This window comes from Melozone crissalis, unplaced genomic scaffold, assembly GCF_028551555.1.
Source record: "Melozone crissalis strain CALT ecotype California unplaced genomic scaffold, PUWL_Pcris_2 ptg000027l_1, whole genome shotgun sequence".
Lineage (NCBI taxonomy): Eukaryota > Metazoa > Chordata > Aves > Passeriformes > Passerellidae > Melozone > Melozone crissalis.
Genome location: NW_026535805.1, coordinates 4937336 through 4954854, shown reverse-complemented (window position 1 = coordinate 4954854; position 17519 = coordinate 4937336). Strand labels below are relative to the sequence as shown.

The 17519-nt window shown below is 41.0% G+C and overlaps 1 protein-coding gene across 1 annotated transcript in view; it reads left to right on the top strand.

Moving 5' to 3' along the window:
• Positions 1–215: 215 nt before the first annotated feature.
• PPP2R5A (protein phosphatase 2 regulatory subunit B'alpha) overlaps positions 216–17519 on the top strand; it is a 41713-nt gene continuing 24409 nt past the window's right edge. Inside the window, exon 1 of the mRNA XM_054279811.1 lies at positions 216–893. Within this exon, the coding sequence (XP_054135786.1) occupies positions 743–893 (151 nt within the window). The 5' untranslated portion in view covers positions 216–742. The remainder of the gene's footprint in view (positions 894–17519) is intronic.

Below are 17519 nucleotides of genomic sequence, written 5' to 3'. Positions count from 1 at the left end.
CAACGGCGGGCGCTGCCACCGCCCCCGCCCCGCCCCTCCCCCCTCCCTCCGCTCAACTCCGCTCGCTCCGCCAAGTTGCGCGGCCGCTGCCCGGCGGCTCCGCGGTTCTGGCGGCGCCACGCGCGGCGGCCCCCGGCGGAGCACGGTCAGGCGGGATGACGGCGGAGGCGCGGGGAGCGCCCGGCGGTGGCTGAAGGCGGGGACGGGGCGCGAGCGGCTGAAGCTCCCTGGCGAGTCCGGCCGATGACAGCGGGCTCGACTGAAGGGGACGCGGAGCGAACGAAGCGGGAGCGGGGCAGCAGCGGCGCCGCCGAGCCCGTCCCGCGGCGGCTCGTGCCGCGCCTGCCCTGAGGACAGCGGCACCCCGGCAGGGAAAGTTTGGCGCTCGCCCGCCCCCGTCCCGCCGGGCAAAGTTGTCTTTGGGTTTGTTTGTTTGTTTTCCCTTTCCTCCTCCTCCTCCTCCCCCCTTCCGCTCCCCCGGCGGCTCCGTGCGGGGAGGAAACGGCGAGGGAAGCAGGAACTGAGGAGCGACCCGGGAGCCTCCCCAGCGCCCGGCAGAGCCCGCTCCGCTCCTCTCCTCGTCCGTGCGGTGTGTGAGCGCAGCCAGGACTTCGTTTTTGGTGGTGTTTTTCGTTGTTGCTTTTTGTTGATTTTTTTTTTTTTAAGCCCCTTTGTTTTTTGCCCGCCCGCTTCTCCCTCCGGTACAATATATGCTCGTGGAGAGCCGCCCCGCCGCCCAGCCATGTCGGCGGCCATCTCTGCCGCGGAGAAGGTGGATGGCTTCACACGGAAATCGGTGCGCAAGGCGCAGAGGCAGAAGCGCTCGCAGGGCTCCTCACAGTTCCGCAGCCAGGGCAGCCCGGTGGAGCTCTCGCCGCTGCCCCAGCTCAAAGGTACGAGCCTGCCCTCCCGCCCTCCCCGCCGGCTGCAGGTGCCGCTGCCCACAGCGCCTGCCCCCGCTCGGCCCCTGCCCCGCGCCCTCTGCCCTTTAGCCGTGTCCTCCCCTGCCCCCGGCGCTTTCCAGGTAGGGACCCGCGGCTGGAATTCCTCCCGCACAAACCAGCGCCGCCGTCCCGGCCGCTGCTGACTCCGCTAACTCGCCGCCCCCCTTTTCTGGCGGGTTCGCGTGTGCTTTAAGGGCTTATTGAGGAAAACGCAGACCGTAAGTTGAGTTGAGGAGTGCGGGCGATGGAGCGCTGAAAGCCGGGTGCTCCTCCCTCGGGGGTTTGCGGAGCGGAGCTGTGCCCGTGGTGTGACATCCCGAGTCAGCGGGCAGAGTTCCCGTCGGGCCGCTCCGTGCCGGGCTCCGCTCCCGGACAGCGCCGAGCGGCGTTTGCTGCTCTCTCGGCTCTCGGAGGCTCCTCCAGCGCGGTGCTCTGTGGAGACACTCAAAGTGAATGAAAACTCTGGGTGCTGGCATTGCTGAAACAGAAAGTACACAGTGAAGGTTTTAGCCCCTGTGCCGCAGCTAAAATTGAGAAGGCTCAGTTCATTAGGTCACAGAAATGAATGCTGTTCATTGCAACCTTGCACCTTCCACATCCTTGAACATCAGAGTATATTTCTGTATATTTTTAAAATTACGGAAAGGATATGTTGGGGAGGGAATATAAAACTTGTTATTAAAGCATTTGTCAGGGACTTGAAAAATAAGGGAGAGCGATTACCTTAATGTGACCTAGCATGTTAATTTTACTTCCACTGGCTTTAAACTCTTAAGGCTTTTGAAGCTGCATCATATGACAGTGGAAAAAAAATCTGATTTGCAGCAAATATCCAAAATCTGAAAGACATAGCAAATGTAAAAATATTCCTAGGTACTGAGGTGGGTTCTTTTTTCCCGTTTGATTTTTATGGCATTTACAATCATGTCTCTAGTATTTCAAGGCTGTCACGTTTTGCTGCTCTTTGAGTGACAGATGTACATGAATCATAAATCTGGCTCTTAGCAGAAATGTTATTGACTAGAAATAAGCTTAGGCAGGGGAGTAACAAGGGCAGGGTTGTTTGTTTGGTTTTAACGTGTTTGTTGCAGTGGTTTTGGGTGTTAGTTTTAACAACAGCAGGGGTGTTCTTGCTGCTTGCTTTGGGTTTTCCTTCCTCTATGAAGTTGTGTCCTGTCTTGGTCCACTGCTTTGATTTGAGGGATTGACAACCTGGATAACTTGTTTGAAATCAACAGTTTTTGCTGTTCCCATGCTGTTCAGAGCATACCTTTTCCTCAGGGCTGAATTTGAGAAACCACACTTGAGACTTTTATAAAGGCCCTTGGTAAATACTGCACATAGGTGGCAGGCTTCAGAAAGTTTGAGTCCTGGTTCAGCAACAGTTAAACATACGTGTGTTATACAGGGAGCAATTCCAGCTTAAATCAGCAAAATGTCCAAGTTTACATTCTTTGCTGAGCTGGGACTTTAATATTAAAAATTTTAACTCTGCATTATTAAGTCCTGTAGTTTTGTGAGTGTGGTTTTACAGCTTTTTACTTGTAACACAGAGAAATTTTGCATGGCATCAGCAGCTCAGATGTTTGGAAATTTGAAGCCATAAACCAGCAGAGGAATTTGTTCAGTTATGCAGGGTTTTACAGTAGTTTGAATCGCCTTATTGCCTGGAGTTCTTAAAGGAAAATCCCTTCAGTCTTTATGCTTATGATTCAGATGTGAAGTCTTGCCTTGGAGACTTGCTTCAGAACAGAAACTGTGGGCAGAATGTACTTTTATGAGCTGTAGTGTCCCAAGTAGCCAGTTTGCAGAAAGTCAAGCAGCGCTCCTTTTGCTTGTTGTTCCCTTAGGTTTGTGATGTTAGATTTGTCCTGAACGTAGCTGTGGGCATGGGATGGCTTCTTTTCATAATGCTCCCTCTCTCCCTTTTCCTCTTAACCTTTCCTTGCCCCTGAAACCAAAAAAGGTTCTAGAAAGAGCTTGCTCTCTCTACAAATGGATTGTTTAATACAACTATTAGTTCTAGTCACATGTGTCTTGGGAAGATAAATCTTTGCTTTATTCTTGGAAGTTGATATGCAATTCAGCAATAGTTTTGATGCTGCCAGTGTAGTATTATCTACAGAATCATGAGCCAGAATTCCCAGGGATGGGCTGGAAAAGGAAAGTACAGTCATTTTAATGATGCCTATGGATGCTCAGCATACACTTAGTAATTAGAACAAGGTTTTACTTTTGCAGACCTCTTCAAATAAATGTTAAACCTGAGGTATTTCAAACCTGTATTGGGAGAAAATGGAATATTTTGAGATGAAGAAGCAGTTTGGTTTTATGCTGCTGTAAAATATTTAATCTAGTTTATAGGTATTGTCTTGTTTCATCACTTTTTAAGAGATAATATTCTAAAATAAGTGTAAACAGTATTTTGAAACTCCCCAGTAGGTTTGCCAGACTGGCCTAAAACACTTGCATCTATTTTACTGGAGGGAGAGATGTTCCAGAAGAAAAACAGAAATTACCCATCACTTTAGAAAGTACCTTCTTGGGCAGAGAGTGTTGTGGGATTTTTCCTTTTCTGTAGGGGCTGTTTTGTTTGCCACTGGAATGGCCAGCTCAGATGGTGAGACTCACTTTCAGAGTTGTATTTCTTCGAAGCCTTTAGGCAGATAATCTAAAAAATACATATTTCTGCTGTTAACTGTACTGCTGCTCTGAATTTCCAAAATCCTGTGCTTTGGCTGTGTATTTCTTCTCCTACATCACATCTCTATTGGTGGGTGACAGTCCCCATTGGGAGGAACTGTTCCCTTCAGAGGTGTTTTTGGGGGAGTGACATGGAGAGGAGGGATGGTGAGACTATGTGCTGTGGTTAACATTCAGCTTATCTGTGGGTGTGATGATATCTATCCTGTGTAGGTGAAAGCTCAGCAAAACCTGACTGATGGCAGGATACCCAAAATAATTTAGTAATTTGTTCTTCAGTTAATTTAGGGGGTTTCCTAAAGCACTGTTATTCAGGACAGTGTCCATTTTACTGTATAATTTAACAACTGAATAAGAAATAGTGAAGACACAGTGATTATATTTAAAAGAAAAAAGATTGTTTAATCACCTTCCCCATCTTCTTTTCATTTTGCTACCTAAAGTTTGTGTAATAAAAGAATTTTGAAGAATCTTCAGCCAGAGTAATGTGCTGGAACACAGCAGGACTTTGTAAATTCATGGACCATTCTGAGAGTGTTGCTTTTAATGAAATCTAGCAAAGGGAATGTTATTTTTGTTGTCTTAAGAAGTGATAATTTTGTCCCAATAGGAGATTGTTTTAAGAGACTGCAATAGAACATGGCAGTTACCTTCATTTTTGGAAAAGAGATGCAACTTGACCTTGGAGCCTGATCTGACTCTCTCTCTTGTCTCTGCCACTTTTGGTTGGGGCAGCATGTAGAAATAGAGGTGGAAAGTGGTGAAAAGAAAGCACAACTTGTTGCTTTGATTTAGTACAGCTAATATGGCCCGTCAGGTTGTAAAGCAAATAGATTTTTTTTTTTTTCTTTTGTGTACCAAACTTGTCAACTGCAGCTGGAAAGAATAAACATTTCCTGATGCCTCTTACCCTCACAAGAGAAGAATTGGAGAGTGGTCCAGAAATCTTTCAGCCATGGGGTAGCAGTGGTTGGAGGGATCTCTGTGGGGCTGAGAGCTACCGAGGTTCCAGAGGAGTGCACTGGAGTAAGACATTTCTGAGAAGACCTCCCAGTGTGCAGTGTCAGCATTCAGATACAAGGTGTAAAATAGGTGTTAACTCTGGTTACTTTCTTTACTTAAACGCTTGAGAGAGAGCTTGGCTTCGGCTGAGAACCGGTTTCCGTGTTCAAGCTAAGCTTATGTGGGAATGCTGCAGTGAGGCCTGGTAACCTTGCTGATAGGTAAAATTTTAATGTTATTAAATCTGAGGATCAGTTCAAGCCTCACACTTTGAGTGGGTTTGAGTCACACAGTGTGTGCTTCAGAGTGACATAAATAAGTGGAATTAAAAACAGCTGAGAGGAGTTTTCTTGTCCTATTGAGTTGCCTTTGCTCCCCAAGGGGAAGTGTGCTTCAAAGTTTTAGAATGGTTTACTTTTACTACAGCCTTAATAAATATTTATAAGTGAAAGGACAGTTTTCTCTCTCAGATTTGCACTTGTTTTTTTGTGTCCCTCATGATTCATTGTTATTTCCTCTTCTGTAGTCTCCCATCCTCCACCTTTTGTATTCAACATCCCTTGCAACTGTGTTCATCTTGGAGGAGTTTTTCCTTAAAAGTGAGAATCTTTAATTCAGATGAAGAATGAGGATGTTCTGTGAGGAATTTATGTTTACCTCTTAGTATAATCTCAGCAGGACGTACTATGAAGTAGTCAAAACTTCCTTTTTAGTGAAGTTGCAGTCTTGAGAAATAAACAACCTATAACAGATGAAAAAGCTGTAGTAGTTCCATGAAAAACGAGCTGTTTGAATTTTTTTCTATATTAAGGAACTGTTCCTAGTTTATGGACTGGAACATTTTGGTTTTTATTCTTAACAAATTGACCTTTTTATCCGTAGACTTGAATTTTTGGTCTTAGAATATACTTCCATCAAAAGCAGCTCCTAAATATAGAGCCTATTGACTGTCTTCACATGAACTTTTCTATTTCAATCTTTCACATCTTCCATGTGCCAGCTTAGTATCAGATTTCTTTTTCCATATTCATTGCTTTCTGGTTTAGTCAGATAGTAGTTTTGCAGGTGCTGAATTCAAGGTTAGTTGCTGTAGGAAATACAAATTGAATTAGTTACTGCTGCAGGCTATCTGATCAAAAGATTATTTCAGTCTATAGATTGGAGATTTTTTTAACATCTGTCTATCTTAATATCACTCAGTGCTTTTGAAAAGATGTCATACCAACAGTTCTGGACAGATTAATATTCCTTTAAAGGACAGAAGGAATATGTGTTATGTTCTGATGGAAAAAAGACACTTCCATTGAGAAGGCTGTAAAATTTAGCTTCTGTACCCTTGCTATCCTGACTCTTGTTTTAATCTAGCAGGTTAAAATACAGCTTTTAGCAGCATGTAGATTTGGAGGGTTGGAGCTGCAGCCCAGTTGGATTAATAGGTAGCAAATAACACCTGTTTTAGAAGACTCCCTTGGCAAAATGCTCTGCTAGAAACTGGATAGTGACAGCTTCTTTTTAAAATCTGAATCATTTATTCCATCAGAGAATTATTGAACTAGTTTCTCTAAAGTTTTGCTGAATTTGTGGCCATTGAATAATATTGTTTGCAAGATGATATTTCATAGTATGTTTCTGACTTGAAAGCAGAGTTTATCATAGTTTAAGGTTACTTTCAGTTTTCCTGCACAAGACCTTCTTCTCAGCTGCTCACAACATTGCTGAACTGTTTGGACTGAAGTTTTCCATGCCAAGTATAGACAGTTTTTTTTGCAACTCTTCCTCGGGCTAATTTTCTTATTTTCAGCAAAACCAATTCAAACTACTCTGAACACTAGAGAAAGATAAATTGTATAGTGTCAATATTAAAAAAAAAAAAAACAAACAAACCATGAATTGTGTTGAGGTTTAATGCTTGCTGCGCTTTGGAGCTTAGCGCGTGGTTCTTAATGCAAATGAATCTCATGTGGTCCAGATTCTGGTTTGGTCCAATTGTAGCTGTTGTAGCAGGACTGATGAGTTGGTATTTACCAAGCTGGTGTGTTCAGCTCCTTCAGGATTTGCTGTGCTGCTCCCATCTGCCACGCTCTGGGAGGCTGCTCTGTGTGGCTTCCTTTGGGCTTCTTGTCTGCAGTGCTGTAGGACAGCAGGAGGCAAAGTCACACAGCAAGTGAGGCAAAACTGTCATTTCCTACAGGCAAGAGCCCAGGGGTGCATTGCAGGGGCAGACATGGCATGGAACTGCTGAGGTGATGGAAAAGCCAAAGTGGGAAGAGAGGGCAGAAGCCAGCTCCTCTCCAGTGGCTGCAGGAAGCTCAGTGTTGGGAGTCTCAACACTCCTGTTGGCTGTGAAACTTTTTGGAAATACTTCTCAAGATGTTCTCTTCTAATTTCTTCGTAACTTTTCATCGCAGCCGTGGATTTTGAACTTACCACGATCTTCCTGAAACTTCACAGGCCTAGGGTTTTTGTTCTGTACATCAGGAATTGATTGTAGATTAGCTCATTCATTCTCTCTCTCCTTGAGAATTGAAAGTTGAGGAGAGCACAAGTGTACATTTTGGGGGTGGAAAGTGAAGCTGAAATGTAAATGCAGGATACTAAGCCTCAGTATCCTAAGGGCATGGAGGCTACAGGAACAAACAGCAGTCTGATCAGAATTCAGCAGACCTGTATCCTGCTGAAGGAGTAGCATGTACTGCTGCAATGGACATAGTGAAAAAAGAGGCTATAAGTTAAAAATAAAAGACAATGCAGCAGCACCATTTCTACTATTGGGAAAATATTTCTGTCTCATTCTCATCTGAAGTTTCTTCTCTTTTCCATTGTTTATCTTGATCTTACCAAGCAAAGCTTTGGTGAAATAGATGGGTTTTGTTAGCTTTGTTGATATGATAGGGGATTCAGAAGAGAAATGCAAATTTTGCTGAGAGTTGGGAGGTCGAGGTGAGAGTAACAGCAAATATTATATTTGTGCATGTCTATTCAAGAACAATGCTGCAAAAGGATGATGTTCTATTTCTAGTAGATAATTTTTAAAAACACTAACAATTTAAAAGATGATAAAGTTACTCTGTACAATAGGAGAAAAGCTTTCCATTTTTAATACAAGTTTCAAATGACTGATTAGAAGTTTGTATCTGAGGCCATCACACTCTTGGAGAGTTGGCAAGCTGTGGGTGACAGACAGTGAGAGTGGCACTGTTGATTTTCTCAGAACTGAAAGGGGAGGTGGGTTGAGCAGGTTTAGAGGAGGACAGTATAGCATGGGGCAGGAAGGCTGATCTGAAAATGATCAGGAATGAGAAGTCACAGCAGTGTCTCTAAATATGAAGGGGGAAAGAGCTTCATTTCTACTATAGCTGCATTAAAGGATTAGCAGAGTGCACCACTACATAAACAAGCGAGCTTTTAGAAGTGATTTAATAGGTTTATTTCTGTAGATGCTTGGTCCTTCAGAATACAGAGGCCCAGTTTTTATTTCATTAATTTCATCCCAAGTAAAATTGTATGGGAGAATATAGGGAAGGAAAAAGTGGGCTTTTTTGAAAAAGGTTCTAATTTAATGTAATTGTGTAAAACTTTTGAAAAGTGTACTGTGTTTTTGATTACTAATTCTATGCTTGAAATATGACATACATGTAAGATTGAAGTCTTGTTAAGCAGCAAAATTTTGATTCCCTGTCTATGTAAAGGCAACAAATAGTGAGAACTGAGCTTAGGTCTTGAATTATGAATGGGAAACAAACTTGTGCATTTCAGCATAGTTGGATTCTGTAGTTGGATTCTTGTTGTTTCGAGAAGAAAAATGAAGATGTGAGTCTCAGCACCCTCTTTAAAGACATGAGCTTGGTCCCACAGGAAAGTCAGGAAGGACAGGGTTTGGTAATACATATTTGTTCATCTTCCCTTAAGAGTAGGAAGTGGGATCAAAATAAACCAAATACATCAAAATGATGTAAATTGAGTTTAAAAATAGCCAAGAGATTTTGCCAAATGGGAGAGGACTTAAGGTGCAGGTTCCCTCATTCTGAACACTGCATCTTTAGAGTTCTTGGTAGAAAGAGTGTAACTGTTTGAGTATGCTTGAAATTGATGAAAAAATTACCTCAACCTTTTATTTATGAGGCTAAAAGTCTACTTCACTTAAATTAAGCAAAGAGATCCCACGAATGTTTGCTATTTGTCTGCTCAGGATGATCTGTTCTTGTTCAGGTTGGTGGGAGTTGGGCCACTGAATGCAGCACAACCAGGATTTCACCTGTGCTCCCTGTCTAATTTAATCATAATTCTTTCCACAGCAACATAATTATGAAGTATCTCGTTATTGATCCAAGAAGACTTTGAAAAGTAAGAAACACTTGTTTAGCCAATTTGTAAACTGTGTATTTATCCAAGGAGTTAATCCAGTACTTGTAACTTCCACACAGATTTACACAGGAATTCAAAGGAAGAGGTGGGTTTTCCTTGTGTTTTGGAAAGTTAGATTGGCTGTTTCCTCTGGCACACATTTCATATTAAATTGCTCCTCTGTGCATCTCCTTCATGTTTAAAAGCTAAGTGCTAAATTAATTATGAAATAAGTTTGTGTGCTCTCGTTAAATTGTGTTTAACAGTTACCCTGGGTTTCAATACAGGATATTTTTATATTTCACTTAGCACTAATATTGCCATGTGAAAATTACATGAGTGTTTTTTCAGTTTCTGGAAAATAAACTTGATTTGTGTTGACTTGCGTGTTCTTGTGTGATGTCAAACTGGAGCAACTTCATCATCTTACTCAAAATTAATTTTATACTTAGATATGGTGAGGAAATGATGGGGAAGGTAATAGATTCTTAATCTGTTAATAATAGGCAACACAGATCCACTTATGGCATGCTTCATAATTACCACTCATTAATTATAAACTACCATAATGTCAGACAGGAGCTTTGCAGTTGACTTAAAGTAAAGGGAACGTAAATTGTAAATACAGTTGCTGTCCCTTCAGACTTAGAAGGTACAAATCAATTTGTTTCATTCAAGCAAAGTGTTTTAATGTGAATTGAAACTGTTATTAATGCAGTCCAAAATAACAGGTATTAAGCTGAAATTTTTACTGAGCTTGTGTGGCACACAACTTTGTCACCTGCTGTGTGCCCTGGTAAAATTTGTGCAGAGCACTACAGCTGTTAGGAGGCAAAATAGGGAGCCAAGCTGCTCAGATTATTCTTTTAATTCTTAGCAGGGTAGATGTGACACCCTCACACCTTCACCCTTGTCACACCCTCAGGGGCTTTATTGCATATTCAAAATGACATTTGAAAATCCAGTATTTTGTAGAACCATTACACTTTGATAAATAGCGTTTCTGTAAGGGCACGTGCTTCAATGGGTGGAAAAGTGTAAATAAGGTCATATTTTGGGAACATGGAGCATCACACCAGTTGTCCCTTCTGATCTTTTTGATTTGACACTCTCAGAAGCTTGGTCTGTAGTGTTCCTCCATTTCTGTAGTCCCTTGGGTTTTGCTGGTGGTTAATTTTCCTGGCACAAGAGTGAATTACCTGGAGGAACAAGTTGCTTGTGCAGTGTACCTGGGTACTTTCACCTTGTGGCTCATTCAGTGTGACCTGACTTAGATTTTAAAGAAAATGCCTGTTTACATGCACAGGGCTTTACCTTGGTCTTTTTTTGCCCTCTTGTTAGGAGGACTTCTTGAATGCATCTCTGTTTTACCGTAACAAATGCCTTTGTTACATTTCAATATTTAAAAAGCTATGTAGGAGCTGTCTTTGCTGTTTGGGACAGCAGTTTCAGTTCTTGGGCCTGTGTATCAATTTCTGGAATTTTAAGTTAAAGGTGCTACCTACCCCATATTCACATCCTCTGAGAAACAATTTCCCATTCAGAAAAATCAATTACTCTCTTTTCCTGACTGAATGACCTGGCTATGCATATGAATTCCATGATAGGATTTATCATCTTAAATTCAGGAGTCTCTTATAAAGAAGCAGGTTCCTGTTTTAAATTAACTTTTTAAAGGCTCTGGGTATGTTCAGAAAAGGCTTACCCTGCCATAGGATCAGTCACTAAAACTGCTTTATGGGTTTTAAATGGTGACAGCAAATACAGTAGCAGTGTGTGCCAAAACCATAAATGCATGCACTGGAGAGCATTGTAGTGGCTTATAGGTGGGAGCAAGCTTGTTTCAAGTACAAGAGCAGTGGGGAGGGGAATGTAATTGGTTTTTGAAAATATAACACTTCAGCTGTGTAAGAAGTGAAACTTCTTTGCCTTTTCTAATAAATAGTTTCACTCTGAACAAAATTTCATATGGTTAGCTGTGTGCAAATTCCTCCACTTCTCAGTACTGTCAAAAGCAGCTCTGATTCAGCTGGGTCAGTCCATTGGACAATTTTTTCCCCTGCTTTTCCTTGTTGTTGCGTGGAGCTGTATTTCAGCTAGATACTGAACTGCTGGCGTGCTCTTGAGGTAACCTTTGTATTGTTAAATTTGTACATTTTGTTAAGGGTGACTTTAGGGTGTTTTTTGTTCCTGTTCCAGTGATTGGTATGCTGGGTGAGTTTTTATTTGTTTAAAGAACCAATGGTGCTTTAATTCTTCTTTTTTTAGAAAGTGTGGTAGAAATAAGGTGAATTGTGCCAGGCCCAGTTACTAGAGTCTAACTTTAAGGACCAAGAGAATAATTTGTATTTTTGCATCTTAACTGTTTGTTGTCTTCTGTAATTAAACAGTAAGAAATAGGGCTATTAATATAAAATAATTTCAGTACTTTCTTACTCTCTGAAGTGTCTTGGTTGACTCAAATCTTAATTAAAATCAAGGGATTTAACATGGTGTTAGCTGGAGACTCTTAACTTTATGAGGTTATAAGAAAGCCTGGAAGATAGAAGGTAGAAACAATCTAGATAAGACACTTGCAGTTCATTATCATTGCAAGGAGCCCTGTCACAGAGTTTGTGACAGATGCTGTTAGATCAGCGTGGGCTTTTCCGATTTTCTGCACTGATTTGTTGAGGTCAACTGCTGGCCACGTGGAGCAGCAGATGAGACTGAACAAACAATATCTTACTGGGTGGGAATCAGCTTTCCAGGAGTACTTTTTACTAAATGACTTAAAAATTATCTGTGGGCTAGACTTGTAACTAACTCTCTAAATCACAGTGCTGCATGTGAATAAAAGGAATTGTTGATTGCTATTCTCATCTAGTTTTGCTTCTAATATGTGATTTCCTTTTTTTTTTTTTTCCTTCCCTGGCATGTATCACAGAATTAACCTTAAATTGAGAATGTTCCAATGAGCAAAATTTCTGATTTTCTTACTATTTCAAAAGAGACTGGAAATTTACCATGTGGAAGGTGCCACAGTGTGCAAGTCTTGCCTGATGACCATCTGCAGAATAGTTTACTTAAAAATGGAAGTACCGGAGAAGCTCAGCTTGTTATCTTGATTGTCTTTGCCTCTGTTATCCTGATTTCTGAAATGAAGAGGTTAAATATTAGTATGAGCCCCTGGGTCCTAGGCAGGATTGACCAACTTGGTAATTCTGTGCCAAGTCCTTTTTGTGGTTTTTTTTGTGTGGGTTTTTTGTTTTGGTTTGGTTTTTATTTAACTCCTATAAGTAGTATAACTTCCCTATCAATAATGATTGGAAATGCATTTTCATTTCATTGTCTTCCAAATCTCCTTCTCTAGTGAACAAACTTACTATTGAATAAGGAGCTGGTTAACTTTTAGGATGCGTAATGTTGTTCTGACTCCCTTATCTGTCCTGGAAAGTCAGAGTTCTGTTTACTGACAACATGGAGAAAAATTCACTCAGCCTCTTCTGTAGTCCTAGAAACAGCTGTGAATTTTGGGGTAAGAGGTAATTTGAAAATACATTCTTTGAACTCTTGATTGGAGGGGGCAGAGGGAAAACCTACAACCCTGGTCTACGGAAAAATAGTGCTTATTCTTTAGGGTGACAAAGATTTTTTTTAATGTGGAAAACCTGAAAATATTAATGAAAAGTTCCTGGGATGCCTGTGGTGCTGCATTGAGCTTGTCTGAGTAGCCCCATCACTTTCAGTGGGGCTGTTGAGCTGCCAAGAGCTGGAATGGTGGGAACTTCTCCTATGGGTGTGTGGAGTTGCTGGGGAGTGTTATACACTACCAGCCAAGTATATGGGGGTATATTTTTGCTTTAAAAAGGAGCTCAAAGTGATTTAAAACAACAACAACAACAACAACAAAAACCAAACCAAACAAAAAAAACACCCCAAAAAACCGAACCTTACAACAAACACACAATCCAAAATGTATTATTCTCAAAAGTCTCTAACTTAACTGAAAAATCTTACCTACACATTATCTCATGCCTCAGTACTTGTGTGATATGATTCCAGAGAAGATGTAAACCAACTTAGCAGCTCCCTGCAGAGAGCTGCTGCTCCTGTCTGTAATCCTGTGCCAGAGCTGATGCACATCAGGCTCCTCCAGGAGCCATTTAACCTCACTAATATGACCATGTTATTGAGTTAAAGCTGCTTGGAAGAGCCTGACAAGTTCCAGAGCCAGTGCTGATGGATGGATGTGACTGGAACAGAGAAGGGGAAGGGAGGAGTAAATGGGAAAGGGGGTAGCAGGGAGAGAGACCTCTCAGTCTCTGTCAGCCAATGACTTTGCTGCCTCTCAGCTGCAGGTGGAGTCTTCTGAGAGCCTGGAAACACTCTGGGCCCTGTTGTAACATCAACTGCACCAAAACTGCATCTCCCAACCATGTTTTGCCATGCCTGTAACTTCAGCACTGACACTCAGATGTTAGGAGAGACCACAGCAATCACATACATAGGAGCTCTCTGGGACAAAACCAAACATTACATTTAGGTCAGATGGGACTCCCCATGCTTGGTTTGTGTAAGTGGGGCAGAGTTTATCACACTACCTCCTTTTCAGACTAATGGTGTTTCTGAAAGGAGCAGGCTGTACAAGAACATTGATTCCTATAAATGAAAGGCCCCCAAACCAAACCCAGAGGTTTGGTGTCTCGCAGTCGCCATGCTCCTCTCTCCATGTCTGTGTCAAGGCTTCCTCCTGCTCCAGCAGAGCCCTCCACCCCTGCGCTGAATACAGTGCACTAAGTGCCTAAATCCTAAACTTTGCACTGTGCACAGCAGCACAATTGTGACATGATCCTCTTCATTAGTCAGCTTGTCAGGGAATGATGTCGAATTGTCACCAAGTTCCAAGGAGATAGGTGTTACTTTATGCTGTAATATCATTGTCCTCTAAGTGCTTGAAAGGGCTGTGTATGAATTGCTTTAAGAGGCTGTCTGACAAAAGCTCCTTGGTTGTTTCTCTGGCTTCTTCATCTTCCTGGAGCAGCTTTTTCAGGAAAAACTAGAAATATTTAGTTAGTGAGACTTAAAAAAATAAATGGAAAATGTTTGCAAATGTTTGAGGGGGTTTATTTTTTATTGGCAGGAAAACTACGAATTTTGAACTTGCCATTTGTGTAGTTGAGAGAATTTTTGTGGATTTAAAGTCTGGTTTCTGCTGATGAATCAAGGATTATGTTGGGTTCTCTGGCTTTGTACTGAAGGTCTTGGCTAAACAATTGTGTTGAGAAAGGAAAATTGTCTTTTTTTTCCTTCCAGGAGGAAGGCCTGTAAATGTAAGAGATAAATATATTGTAGGAAGACCTCATTGTAGTGTGGTTTTGTCTCCATTTATGTGCCAGTGAGGTAGCTCATGTGAATTCTTTTTCTTTCCATATTTTGCCTGGGCCTGCTCTAGAAAGATCAGTCTCTTAACTCAATATTCCATGCTTAGATTTGCATTGATGACCTTGTAAGTCTGAAAGCATCCGATTTAGAGACAAATCTGTACAGTCATGCTGCTTCAATGTTGTAAAACTTCTGCTCAGGAAGAACTTCCAAGTGAAATTACTTGTTACTTTTTGTCCTTTATTATCATGCCTCCTGTCTGTAGTGAGTGGGGGTTTGTAAGGAGTACAGATAGTCTGTGGAGAATTTAAGTATTATGAAGTGCAGCAATCAAATTAAGTGTTTTAATTGGGTACAAGCTGTCTACTGTCTATCATGGAAATGACCAGAGGCAAGTCATGATGAAAGTGGATCATAATTTGCAATAATTCTTTTGGTGCTGGATGTTAAGTTTTTGTCTTCAGGATTTCCCATCATTATGCTTGATTCAGGGTTGTTTCATTGAGCCATCCACTGTCTATTTTGAACCTAATTTATCTTCTGTGGTCTTTATGGTATCTATTATTTGAAGAATAGCAATTATCTTGAACTCCACATGTATGATGTAAATCTTCATAGAATATTAGATTAAAGCTGGTTTAAAAATCATGCTGTGGATTGCTCAACTACTAAAGCCAAAAGCTCCAGTATGTATGCAGTTATGGTGGCACAGTTTATTTTATTCCTAGAACTAGAATAAACTATTGTGATATGATTTTGTTGTGGTATAAAGTTTTGTAGCTTTCACTGTGCTGGGATAAAGACAAGGCTCTGAAAAGTTAAGAGCCCTATATGACAAACAAATTTTCCTCAATCACTTGGTGGTTCCCATGGTACCTTTCATAACATTCCTGGGACAAATGTGCAATGTGTCAAGCCGGGATTGAGCACATGAAGACAGATTGTGCTGATAGAACAGAGCTGGCTTTCTTGTTACCTTATTTTTGACATGGTTGCACATAATTTTCATCCCTTGCAAATGACTAGAGATGATAAGTTGACAAAATAATTGTGTTTACCCTTGCAAGTCCAAAAAAAGGATGTATGCTTACAAGAAGATACTTACTTTGGTTTTACTTTAAATGTTTTAATAGTAACAAAACAGATTAATGGGTGGATTTTTCATTTCAGGAAACATGTCCAATTGAGAGAGATCAGGTTGCTAATGAAATGATCTGCTTGTGCATGGCAGGGGAGAGATTCTCTTTTACTCTGCTGTCTAACGAGAAGTGCTAATGCAGGAATTTATTTGGTATCCTAGGGAAGCTAATAAGTGATTTAATTATTTTGTATGAATTCCAGTTACTGGCTTTTAACCTGAGGTCTTTAGTCTGTTTGAGCCATGGTTAGAAGTATTCAGGTGCTGTCTGCTGGTTTTTGAAACTTCTAAGTAAATTTTGCTTAGTGATACTTCATTTTTAATTTAAAAAAAAAAATCTATCATCAGCTTACTGTATTGTATTAGCTGTGCCTCACTTGTGGGCCTTTGTAACTCGAACTATAGCTGAGTTTGTAGTGAGGGAAAATAAGAGCAGGCTTGGTTCCTGTGGCAGTCTGGCTATCAGCTTGGGGCTAGCAACAAAAAAAGCTGCCTTCCCAGTGTTGGTTCCTTAAATTAGGCTTTTTTGGATTTTATCCTCAGCATGTCACTGTTATTGCTTTGTTGCTATGATACAATACTTACTCATGCAATCCGCTGTAGAATATTAGAAGATCTGAGCTGAAATGTTACATAACTTACAAATGTTTTTACAGCTGAGGTTCATTATTTTGCGGAGTGTAACAATTCGTGCCTTTGTAGTTATCTGAGTGAAATAAGCATCTTGCAAGGTTTTTTCTTCAAAAGAAAAGCGGTTCAAATGGCAGAATTGACACTCAGAAGTGTGAATCGTTCTTCACGAGGGAGCAGTGATTGCTGGCTGGCTCCAAAGCTCCTGAGGTTGTTGTGCTCAGCTGGTAGGATCACAGCTGTCAGGTGGGCAAAGGGAGCACAGGGCAGTGTTCTGTGCCTGGGTTCCCGGGGCACTGTGCAGGGGTGTCAGTCCATTTCAGCAATTACCTTTTGCTTATGGAAACAAAGCTATTCTGTCAGATAACTGCTGAATACTACACCTGCTGCTGACTGTTGTTGTTCCAGCCACTAAATGAAAGGTGCTTTGGTAGGAAACCTGAGAAACAGGCATTGTCAGAGTGACCCGATAATTATGTTTATACTTTATTTATACGGTTAAAGGTATAAACTTAATGAAGTTTGTTGAATTAGAATAATTGTAAAGCATTAAAGAGAAGCATGAGATTTTTTTTTTATTTGTTCAGGTTTTAAGGCGAGACTTAAGATTTTCAGTACTCAGTTGCATTTTCTTGTCTTGCTAATTCTTTTGGTGATGAGACAGCAGTGCTCATAGCCATACTGCAGTGACTGAATTAGCTAAGGGATGCGGTCAGGCTGTAGACCAGCCTTGAAACTTCTTCAGGGGAGAGCATTCTTTATTTGGAGATAAAATTGGGAGTATTATTTTTTCACCATAGTGAGTGAAATGCCAACTGGCTGATAGATGAGGTGATGCTGTATTGGTCCACTGGCTTTGAACCCCTATAAACAGTTGAGAACAAGAACAACAGACACATTAAACCAAATTTTCAGTTAAAACCATGACTTTTTAATGGTTGTTGTGGTCATGCAGCTTTAGAACAGTTACAACATATTAAGGATGTATTAAATTTTTGAGGAGTGTAGTGCTTGATAATCCATCTCTTTTAGAGTAAATGTGAAATGCTAATGGAGGAATTCTGCTTATCAGATTACAGAGGTACTGAATGCTAAAATGAAAATGCTAAGTCACAGCCAAACACATTGTCTTAATAGGCCAAAAATTCTGGAAAACCCTTACATGACTGAGATTGTCATAAATTATTTAGACCAAGGCATTAAAATTCAGGATTAATCCTTTCGAAATATTGGAATTCTTTCTTCAGAGAAATGTTGATCACATGATGTTGAAAGTATGTGAAGCATTTTGCATTGGGGTAAAAAGACAAGGTTCCTTCAAAGCAGATTTTACAGCTTTTAAGCAGGTTACATAATAAAGGATTAGGGAGCGGAATGAGACAAATCGGATGAGT